Raw genomic sequence first — 12,092 nt, 5'->3', positions numbered from 1 at the left:
GTAATCCTCTCTGAAGGAGTACCTTCTATTACTTCCAAGAGGTCAGACTTTTAGAGAATCCTGACGTCTGATGGATTACAGTCATGAGTCCATAGTTAAACACCTTAACATGTCACTTATGAAAATTAGCCACGTTTGGTCCACAGATCTAAATTGTAATTTAAAAGTTTGCAGAATAATATTCTACAGAATACTTAAAATAATATGGTCATAAAATTTAAACTGTGATGAGAAACACGCGATAACATGCTTCAGATTTAAGTTACATGATACGCTTGCCGATGTATACTACTGTGTTTCCTCCATTGTGCGCCTAAGAATAAAGCCTTTTGACTTTGAAGTCGAACTCAGTTAGTGAAAACAATAAATGATCTGACTGGACATAAAAACTAAAAAATGGAATAACTGTATATTTTTTCCCAGTGAAAAGTTTAGCAGCTGATATCCCCACCTCTTTCAGTGCTACTGGAAGCAACAGGACACAATACAATTTATACGTACAATAATCGAGCAAAACAGTTTGTTTTACTTTGGAAAAGAGAGGTGTTACAGCGTGCTACAAGTAGCAACCATTTCGAATTCCTTTAAAAAAATAGCAGGCAACTTGAAACTTGCCGACAGACTTAAACTATGTCCCTGAGAAGGTCTCGAACCAAAAACCTTGCCTTTCGCTGACAATGCTTTTACCGGATGAACTGTCCGGGCACAACTCACTACCCGCCCTCATAGCTTTTATTTCTACCAGTATTCTTTCCTACTTTCCACAGTCCAAATCCACGTCTGGCCATCCAGTTTTACGCTTTCCTTGATTTCCCTAAATCGCTCCTAGTTGCTTTAAAAAGGCACAACCGATTTACATCCCCATCCTTGAAACAGTAAGAGATTTTGCTCTGTCTTTAATGACCTGAATGTCGACGGGACGTTAGAGCCTAATCTTCCTTCCTTCCTACTTTCCAAACTTCACAGAAATCGTAAGACCGGGTCATTAGTGGTTCTTGTGTAGCTTAGTCGTCAAGAACGTTGTCCGTAACTCTGAGAGCAGATAAAATATTTAAATCTTCGTTCCGTGTATCATTTATTATGATTTAATCCAAAGCGTGAAGAGTGTTGTGATGTGTACCGGAAGAGTATTGATGATTCAAAGATTTGTGCAAAACTGTGACAATCCTGAAAGAAAAACTATACATTTCATTTTCGCAGGTTATCTGGAAAATCAACTGCGGTCGGAGCAGCTTCTAAAGACTGCTACTGAATGTTTATTTAATTGATCAGAAGTAAATTCTGTATTCGTTATGACATTTGCGCGACTAATATATAAGAGCGTCAGTTCCTTTCTTGAAAACGTTCCAAATTCAATGTGAGAACCATGGTTGTACGCCTACTCAGCTGTCACGAAACCGTTTGCAAAAAACACTCTGCGGGAGATTCCAAAAACGCGCAGTCCGCACAGCGAAAGTAGTTCAGTCGATTCATTAAAATGTTACGAATCGAAGTGTGTAAGAAGACATTGTCATGGGTGTGGGATAACTCCTTTTAAATACATTATGGGGCTATCCGATTTCAACCACCGTCAACCTCCAGGTAACTACACAAAACCGTGACAGCGCATCATTGTTCACTCTGCGGACTTACTCCTTTCAGTCTCCTCCTTTTCTCTGCTGCGGAGCGCTACTAGCCTATTCTAGAAACACCATATTTTATTATTAGATGTGGTTGTTTTAGATGTTAGCATTTCTTGTTGCATTCTTCATACGATAATTTTTGCACGAAAAGGAGGCGTTATAAAAATTATTGTGGAGTGAACAAGTCGTGAAAAAAATGTCACATATTATTTACCTCTAAATAAATTGCCCCGCAATGACAGCTAATAAGCTATTCTCTGCAGCAGCGTTTCCAGTGAAAGCATGAAGCAGAGCGAAGTTCCGCTCTACTTTCACTTCTCATATGAAATACATCCAGATCCATACTCTGCAAACCACTATGTAGTGCATGGCGGAGGTTACATTTCATTGTACCAGTTATTAAGGTCTTTACCCGTTTCATTCATAGATGCCTTTGTGCGCGCTGTAAGTAATGAAATCTTGTCCTCACGATTCCTGTAAGCAGGGCCGATTCGAGAACATTTCTCCGCATGAGCGATGTGTACGAGGGATGAGGAGGGAGTCCTTTATCCTTCGTACATATTCACCCGTGTCTATTTTCGTTACTAAGTGTGATACAAAGCTTTCACTTTGGCGTCCCTGACGCTTTCCTAAACAAGGAGCCTCAGGCGGCCGCTATTAATTGTGATACTTTGTATATTGAAGTCTTTACAGCGGCGGCACCTTGGCGCCTTAAACCGGCCCTGCATTTGATAACAATACATGGCGAGGGGGGGGGGGGGGGGAGGTTGTAATGTGTTCCTACTGTCATCATTTAAAGCCGCTTCTTGTAAGCAACTTGCCTATTCTTGCATTACATTGATATCAAGATATGAATAAATATTGATGCAGATTTTTTTAAGATCCAACCCGATATTATGTGTGTTTAAGCATTTTGTCAATATGTGCAACACAAGTATCTTGTAAGCACTCTCTCTCATTGTCAAACCCAAACTTTCCAAGTATGCTGTCATTATTTTTTTACTGCAGATGAGACTTTCTAGCAAAAAGGGTCAAAAGTAGTTCTGTTTTCAGGAAATGAGCGTAAGAGAGCGGATGCAGGAATCCTGCATCGCCATTCTAGACAAGGTCCTGTTGTCGAGTCAGTGAAAAACAGTGCAGTCGTTGTCGAAATGCGGAAACGGTGAGATTTATCTGACATCCAAAAGGGCAAGTTCATTGGCTTTCGGGCCAAGAGTGTAAGCATTATCGAAACGCGAAGTCTGTAGACTGTTCGCGTGTCGCCGAGGTTAAGTATATAGAAGACGGCAAAATGGCGCTGTCCAAAACCAGCACCGAGGCATCTGTAGCCAATGGGCCATAGATGACAGGAATGAACGACGGATTTCATTCATTGTACTTCGCTATAGATAACTGCACCATCTGCAAAAAATCTGAGGTTGCTGTTAGTGTTGTCCGCAAGGTCGTTAATAAACAACACGAACGGTACAGGGGCCCAGTTAAGTTTCTTGGGGTACACCCGAAGTTACTTCTACATTTGTGATGGCTCTCCGTCGAAATAACTTGCTGCGTTCTCTTATTGATACTGGAAGTGAATTTCTTGTATGGGTCTCCAATGATTGTGAATATTTCGTGAATAAAACCGTCTAGATCGCTTACTATTTTTTTTTATTTATTGACATTATTCTGAACTGATAGTGTGACGTGTGCTGATTGTTACGTGCTCTCTTGTTGATGACAATTCAAACTTTATGGAGAAATGATTGCAAAAATTAGTATCTAAAAACAAAAAAGTATGAGCGTTTAGGAAATTAAACTTCATAGTTTCTATTTCATGAAACTTGATCCAGCATACCTAACATGGCCAAAAAATACGCAAAGTGGCAAATACACAGTTTTTCTTAAATAAGCAAAAAAACTGCAACTCCAATCAAACAGTGTTAAATGTAGAAGTTTAGGACTTTAAAAAATTTATCGATTGCTGAATTAGAATTATTGGTTGATTTGTTACGTTTCGCGACGTATCGAAAAACCGTTAAAAATCTGTTATCATTCACGTTAAAAATCTCGTTAAAGTTCGGGTTCCCATACTTGCTACTTACTGTAAATTATAGCCCACGGTAAGTGAAAAAAGTACTCGTTTGAAAAATTAAAAAATGTTATTTTTTTAGGTATATTGATTTCTTTATAAGCTCTTGTCGATAATTGGCTTGATCTTTTCAGCGGATGGCCCTAGCGCAGCGGTTTTAATGTATACCTCTTTCGCAAAGAGTTGTGCTAGCATGCTGTTAAATAATTTTTATGATTATATAAGTTGTAAGAACTGTAAATGACTATGAAAAACTTGCACTTTTGTTGCAGTGTTTTTTAACCAACTGTCTCACATTTTGTTTTACGAACATAATTTGGAAAGAGGAATGGCTACCTTCTGGAACTAAGATAACTGTATTTTAAAAAATCTAATGGACGCGGTTAACGTTTTACAGGGATACGCTTGACGGAGGTTAATATTGAATACTTACATTTTCAACAAAAAATGCTAGTATATGTATTTTTAGTATTAGTAATTGAGTTTTCAAGTGAAGCGTACAAACACGGAGGATGCCAGCTGGGCAGGCCGGTGTGGCCGAGCGGTTCTAAGCGCTTCAGTCTGCAACCGCGCAACCGCTAAGGTCGCAGGTTCGAATCCTGCCTCGGGCATGGAAGTGTGTGATGTCCTTAGGTTAGTTAGGTTTAAGTAGTTCTAAGTTGGGGACTGATGACCTCAGATGTTAAGTCCCATAGTGCTCAGAGCCATTTGAACCATTTTTGATGCCAGCTGTGACAGACAGAGAACGGGGAATCGGCGTGCGTTCGCTCTGAAAACTGATTTTAAATGGCCCGCGCCTTCATAATGTTTGATGGCTCAGCTTCTGGAAGGTAGCGTGACGAGATAAACATGAATGTTATATTTGCTACACGAAAAACTCCGGCAAAGATATTTCCTATATTAAATTCCCTACATAAATGTTCTGCGAACGTATTACTGCAACAATGTACAGCAATAGATTATACGATTGTGCAGAGTTTTGCAGTGGAGTAAAGTAATGAAAACTATGTGTAAGGAATTTTGATATAGTAAATAACCGTGTAGAAGTTATTCGTGCAAAAAAAAAAAAAAATCATGCTTTGAAGAATTTTTTTAAGACTATCCCCGAATCCTAGATCGTTGTTTCAAAAAAAATTAATACTCACCATATATTTTAATTTCATAGTGTGCTGATCACTATTTCGTACTTTCCAGAGTGAGCGCGCGCAAAAATTCAGTTAAACATGTGTTAGTATTTTTTCCTTGAAAATATAAGTACTCAGTATTAACCTCCATCTTGCGCAGTACTGTAAAATGTTAATTGCATCCACAAGATTGTTTTGAAAGTTGTCAGGGCTCCAGAGGGTCGCAGAACTTTTTTTATTAGTAAAAAACGTCAGAAATTTCTTTCTTTAAAAATTACTTTCATAAAATATAAATTGAGATAGATAATTAAAAAGCACACCCAACAAATGTGTAATTTTTTCGAATTCTTTTTTGATCCTTAAAATGAATAAAATCGTAAAAATTATTTAATAGCATGGTTCGCGAAAGAAGTAACCCTAGAATCATTACTGTAGGGCCATCCAAACTTACCGCGAACTATAACTTAACAATAGACAGTAAGTATCGGAACGTGAATGTTACGAGATTTTTAATGTGTATGTTAACGAGATTTAACGATTTTTCGATACATCTCGAAACGCAACAAATCAATCGATACTTATAATTAAGCAATTAGTACATCTTTTCAAACCCTACAACTTTTTCAATTAACAGTTTTTTACTTATTTAAGTAAAACCGTTTTTGGCAACTTCGCGGGTGTTTTTGGTCGTGTTAGCCACATTGGATCGAATTTAATGAAAAATAAACTCTACTTAAAATTTTATTCCTATACGCTCATACTTATTTGTTTTCAGGTCACAATTTTTGCAATTTAACACTAGACCGTCACAGAATGTTTGGACTACGGGCCACACGTCGACTCGCGTCTTCTGAGCCGGCGAAGCTCCCGTTAGTGCACGCCAAACGACGTACCTAGGAAGCAAGTTGCTGCTGCTTTAGCAAGATGGAGCAGCCTTCCAAAATATTTTGACTGAATAATTGAATTGTTTTATTCTTTATAATATGCTTTATAAATGTACAGATTTTAATCTATTGTTTATCAATTGTAGTTGACAGGAAAATTTTGAAATTTGTGGTAAGGTCTTATGGGACCAAACTGTTGATGTCGTCGGTCCGTAAGCTTACGCACTACTTGATCTAACTTAAACTAACTTACGCTAAAGACAACACACACACACACACACACACACACACACACACACACACACACACACACACGAGGGAGGACTCGAACACACACACACACACACACACACACACACACACACACACACACACACGAGGGAGGACTCGAATCTCCGACGGGGGGAGCCGCGCGGACCGTGACAAGGCGCCTGAGACCCGGAGGCTACAACGCGCGGCAAGTTTTCAGGGCTGGCACACCGTATCATAATGTCAAATGGCGGTTATATCTCTCCGTAAGTTATGACTGTGACATTATGGCGGTTATATCTCTCCGTAAGTTATGACTGTGACATTTTATGTATTAGACGCGCGTAATTATAACAGCAAGTGCTACGTTTATAATCGCTGCATCATATTTATGTAAAAAGTATGTGTAATAGTTAAGTTCATGCTGCTGTTATACGGATATTAGTGAGTAGCAGATGTGATGAATACTTGTCGTTAGTGGTGCTATCTGAATAGCTCGTATGTCACGTATGGAATTACACGTATTTAAATCGTATTTTATAATTTGATTTTGAATGTTAATGTTTTAAAGACTATCTGATTTTTATAAGTATAAAGAGGCGAAAAAATATCTAAATAATAAAATTAAATAATTTTCAAGGCAACTTCCTTAACACTGTCACCACCTGTCGGCTGACGCCCCGATTCGGCATAGTTTTTAATGTTGAACAGAACATTGTTTTACAAGTTCTAAGCTTGTTGGTGGCCATACCTTTAAAAATACTTTCTAAACTTTTAATGTATTATCGTTTGTTACCTTGTTGTTGTATAATAAACTCCTGTCTCTTTAAGCTCATTTCGTCTTAATTGCAGATATCTGATGATGATAGTAGCCGTTGCAGTAAATAAAGAAAAAAGTGAGTGATTTGTGTGGTTTTATTCACAAAATTGTACATCCTCCCTATCAGAAAACCCTCAATCCAGTCACAAGTTTCGCTTGATACCCCCATATGATTGTACTTTTGATTGGCACCGAATGAAATGCTTTTCGGAAATCGAGACAATACAGCAGCTACCCGATGGCCTTGATCCATGCCTTTAGTGTGTCATGTGAGAAAACTGAGTGTTGAATTTCACATGATCGGTGTTTTCGGAATCCATGCTGGCTGGCATGGAGGAGGTCATTCTGTTAAAGATACATCATTATGTTTGAACTCAGAATATGATATAAGATTCTACAGCAAATGGATGTCAAGTATATTGAATAGTAATTTTGTGGATCAGTTCTGCTGCCCTTTTTATAGGCGTGTGAGATCTTTACATTCCTGCAGTTACTGGGCACAATTTCTTGTTCGAGAGATCCACAATGGGTTATTGTTAACATAGAGGCTACCTCATCCGCAAATTGGGTGTAGAATATGATAGGGGTTCCATCGGCCGTGCGTATTTATTCAGTTTTAACGATTTCAGCCGTTTCTCAACGCTGCTGACACCAATATCTGTTTCGGCTGCATTTTCAGTGGTACGAGAATTGAAGTGGGGCAATACACCGGTGTTTAGCCGGCCGCGGTGGTCTCGCGGTTCTAGGCGCTCAGTCCGGAACCGCGCGACTGCTACGGTCGCAGGTTCGAATCCTGCCTCGGGCATGGATGTGTGTGATGTCCTTAGGTTAGTTAGGTTTAAGTAGTTCTGAGTTCTAGGGGACTGATGACCACAGATGTTAAGTCCCATAGTGCTCAGAACCATTTTTGAACACCGATGTTTTCCTTTGCAAAGGAACACTGCTTTTGCTGTGCTACTCTGTTTCAGTTCTTGTCTCATTCGCAAGGGCGTGGGCACTAACTTTGGTGCCCTTAACAGCCGTTACATACGACCAGAATTTATTTGGGTTTTGTGAAATATCGTTTTACAGTATTTTCTACTGCTATTGAAGGCTTCTCTCATTGCTCTCTTGACAGCCAAATGCTTTCAGTCAGCATCTCTGTATTTATAGGCTTACCCTCTTTTTATACCTGTTATGCAGTGGTCTCTGTTCCTTTAGAAGTTTCTTTACAAGCTATATGTCAAGGAGAGTTCCTGTCATCATGAACTTTGGGGGACAAATATATCCAATACATGGTCAACTATGAGCCATTGTTCCTCTACTAGCTTCTTTTCTGAAGTAATGGTTTCAGATATGACACAATTGCTTCTTCGTATAGTTTTCTGACCATATAAAGCTTTCTGTTTGTTTTAGTTCCGGTTTGTACTTTGGTACTCATTGTTGCGAAAACTGCCTCATGGTCAGTGATGGCGATTTCGATGTGGAAAGAGGTTAGGTGTGTGTGTGTGTGTGTGTGTGTGTGTGTGTGTGTGTGTGTGTGTGTGTGTGTGTTGAGGATTTAGTAACGTCTTACAGGATGTCTTATCACGCTCACCACTAACAAAACTGCAATTTCCCCAGTAGATTATTATATGATTAAAGTCTCTACTGATGATTACAGTATGATTGGGGAAATTATGGACTGGAGAACTGAGGTTTTCTCGAAATTTTTCGGTTGTATCAGGAGGTGATTTTAGTGTTCGATGGAAGGATCCAACTATAATTTTATGCCCACACTTGGTACTGAGCCTTGTCCAAACAATCTCACATACAGCTTCAATATCCGTCCGCCCGCCCTTTCAGTACACTCTTAAATTTTCCCCAAAAATCTTAGTACTGTCATCTTCATGTTTTAAGTAGCTTCGATTATTATGTGGGCTTCACTGCTTTTTAGGAGCTCTACAAACTGTGGCATTTTGTTGCGAATGCTTCGGCTGTTAAACACTAGGACTTTAATAGTCTCACTTGTCTGGGCGCATTCCTTTGGATCTTACACTGATGCTTCTGGGTTTCCTACAGTGATAGTTATCTGGATGGATCGAGAGTCGCCTAATTAAAAAAAAATAAAAAAATAAAAAAAACCTTCTATGCGCACTCACCGTACATTCAGCGACCTAGGTAGATGCCGGCCGCGGTGGTCTCGCGGTTCTAGGCGCGCAGTCCGGAACCGCGCGACTGCTACGGTCGCAGGTTCGAATCCTGCCTCGGGCATGGATGTGTGTGATGTCCTTAGGTTAGTTAGGTTTAAGTAGTTCTAAGTTCTAGGGGACTGATGACCACAGATGTTAAGTCCCATAGTGCTCAGAGCCATTTGAACCATTTTTGAACCTAGGTAGATGCCTTTGATGTGTATGTGCACCTAACCTTTTTAGGGGGTCCCTACACTTCTGAATCCTGTGGCGCAAGTCTAGAAAGACACAGCCTAGCTTGTTAAAAAAACTTCACAGGCTCTGGGTCAAGCCTTCCATTCTACTCAGAAGCACGAGGCCACGGTCTGTTCTCTGACAATGCTGCAGATCATAAGCTTCGTTGCTACTCCGTGAGTAGAGTTCGTTTACTCAACAGTCAACCGTCTCTGCTAGTCGCTGGAATGAATCAAGTATGAGATGGATTTCAGAGCGACACACACTGTTTATTCCAGCATGTATCACAATCTGCAATTGGTTGCATCCCTGTTCCCTCAGTAGCTGCCGGATTAGCGTACTCAACACGCTGAGTGCTTCCGGCTTCCTGCTATTTCCCTAAGGGGTAACGCTATTTGCCGTACGTTTGAAATGCCAACGATTAACAGCGCCCTACATTTTGCGTTCGCTTACTCATAACACAGGCACAGGACACAGCAGGTTTCCCGACAGGCGAAGTGAGTAATACTGGCTTAGTTTCGGTTTCAGTGGAAGACAGCACCTCCAGCTTGTTTCTTCGTTGGATGGGCGAACATCCAGAGTTCTCCATCTTGCTGATTCTCTTTTAATTTATGAGTTTGATATGTTACAAGTATTACCAGTAGCCTTCTAGAATTAAAGCGATTAATAGCCAGTATCTCCCATCTAATCTTCATCTACTTCGTTTTCTCTTCCTATATTACTGGCTTCAAATTTATTGTCCATGTACTGCTCCTCTACATACCCCTTCCACTGCTCCTCTACATACCCCTTCCACTATTCAGCTTTCTCTTCTTTGCTTCATGCTGGTTTTTCATCGGAGCTCTTGATATTCATGCAACTGCTTCTTTTTTCTCCAAAAGCCTCTACGATTTTTCTGTAGGCGGAATGTATCTTTCTTTTAGTTATAAATGCCTAGCATTTGCCCTCTAGCCATTCCTGCTTAGCAGTTTTGCACCTTCTGTCAGTTTTATTTTTTAGACGTCTGTATTCCCTTTCGCCTGTTCCATTTGCCGCATTTTTATAGATTTTTCTTTCATCATTTAAATACAATATCTTCTATAATACCAAAGGCTTTTTGCTAGGCCTTGTCTTTTTTTACCGATTTCATCCTGTGCGTCCTTCTCGTTTCCCACAGTCCTACGTGCCCGATGAAGCAATCTGACATTCCCCGCTCCGACCCATAGATGTCGGTTTTGTTTCTCCTGATGACGACGTCCGTCCTAAGCGGGTAACCGAATGGTGACCTATTTTACCTTCGGAATGTTTTACCCAAGATTATGCCATCATCATTTAACCATGCAGTAGAGCTGCATACCCTTGGGAAAAGTAACGTTTGTAGTTTCCCCTCGTTTTCAATCGTTCGCAGTGCCAGCATGGCAACGCAGAGTTGGCTGATGTTACAAGGCTAGATCAGTCAATCATCCACAAGTTGCCCCTGCAACTTCGGTATACCGAGCGAGATGGCGCAGTGGTTAGCACACTGGACTTGGGCTCGGGAGGACGACGGTTCAAACCCGCGTCCGGCCATTCTGATTTAGGTTTTCCGTGATTTCCCTAAATCGCTTCAGGCAAATGCCGGGATGATCCCTGTGAAAGGGCACGGCCGATTTCCTTCCCCACCCTTCCCTAATCCAAGCTTGTGCTCTGTCTCTAATGACCTCGTTGTCGACGGGACTTCAAACACTGATCTCTTCCTCCTGCAACTTCGGAAAAGACTCTTGCCCCTCTTCAGAAATCACGTGTTTGTCTGACCTCTCCACAGATACCACTCCATTGTAGTTGCCTCTACGGTGCGGCTACCTGTATCGTTGAGGTACGCAAGCTGCTTCACCTCGGCAAGGTCCATCTGTGGTTCATGGAGGCAGACCTTGTTTCTGTCTTAATTGTAAAATTTAATTTTAACGCTCCCGCAAAATTTAACACTACTCAGCACTTCGCGGTATTCTTAATAGTGCGCCGTGGCTTGGCTCAAACTGTACGCCAATGATAATCTGCTGTCTGGGAAGTTACCGTTCCGCGTGCGACGCTTTATCTGTCACATCTGCGTGCATCGACCTTGAAGTTTCTACCGCAGGGGCATTGACCGGCTTATCTCATAGTGAGCCAAACCTCTCAACAGTCTGAAGATTATTTTGGAGATAACAAATTTTAACTTGCCTTCGGAGCGAAGCGAAAACAAGACTCCCCGAGAATTGCACAATGAATTTTTGTTCGAATTTGATAGCCAAATGAAGAGTGGGAAATGGACAGTTGGGTCGTCAAATCGACCAGCGTGATGTCTTTTTTCAAGCAATAAAATCTTTATTTGGAAAAATAGTCAGGTTAATTAGGCAAAATTTAAGTAGTAGTTTGAAGGAAAATTTGTATCCGGATTTTCATAGCCAAACGAAAACTAGGAAATGAACGAACGAGGGATCAAAGTGTCCAGTGAGAGGCCTAGTTTTGCGAAAAGAGATTTAATTGTCTGAAAGTAATCAGGATAATTAAGAAAAACTTAGAGATTTGAGGGAAAATGATATATTTCACGAACGCTGCAGCATTGAAACGTCTCTGCTTCCTCTTGAATATATACTTTCTTAATAATAATAATATAATACAGATCGATATTGACATATATTTCATGCATTCTCAACAAAAGTAGAAAATAAAAAAGCATTGAAAAACGGTCAATTCGTTTGTGAAATGATTTGTCTAAAAGTAGGAAATAGAACACATCAGAGAAAAATTTGATGCGCCTTTGAATTATTTGCTAAATCATGTACAGCAAATGAGGCATCAGTTGAGAATTAACAGTTCAGTATTTAACTTAGAAACTTAGTATTTTAAAGAGCACTAGAAGTATGGTGCAATTTCGTTCAGAAATCTCATTACGTCATTAACACATAAGCATCTCATATGATTTCGAACATTATTCAAAGAC

At 40.2% G+C, this 12,092-nt stretch overlaps 1 protein-coding gene across 3 annotated transcripts in view; it reads left to right on the top strand.

Annotated features, from left to right (window-relative positions):
* The window catches only part of LOC126473251 (histone demethylase UTY-like), a 207,174-nt gene that overhangs the window by 56,254 nt on the left and 138,828 nt on the right, over positions 1-12,092 (top strand). Inside the window, exon 5 of one of the 3 annotated variants that reach the window (XM_050100210.1) lies at positions 6,800-6,844. The exons of 1 other annotated variant lie outside the window; for it this stretch is intronic. In XM_050100210.1, coding sequence (XP_049956167.1) covers position 6,800 — 1 coding nt within the window. In that variant the 3' untranslated portion in view covers positions 6,801-6,844. Of the gene's footprint in view, positions 1-5,589; positions 6,776-6,799; positions 6,845-12,092 lie in introns of those variants that run through there. One more of the 3 variants, XM_050100182.1, reaches the window with a different exon arrangement.

The sequence above is a fragment of the Schistocerca serialis genome, chromosome 1 (assembly GCF_023864345.2).
Source record: "Schistocerca serialis cubense isolate TAMUIC-IGC-003099 chromosome 1, iqSchSeri2.2, whole genome shotgun sequence".
NCBI classification, from domain to species: Eukaryota; Metazoa; Arthropoda; class Insecta; order Orthoptera; family Acrididae; genus Schistocerca; species Schistocerca serialis.
Note: the sequence above shows the minus strand (reverse complement) of the source record. Positions and strands in the feature narration are given on the sequence as shown.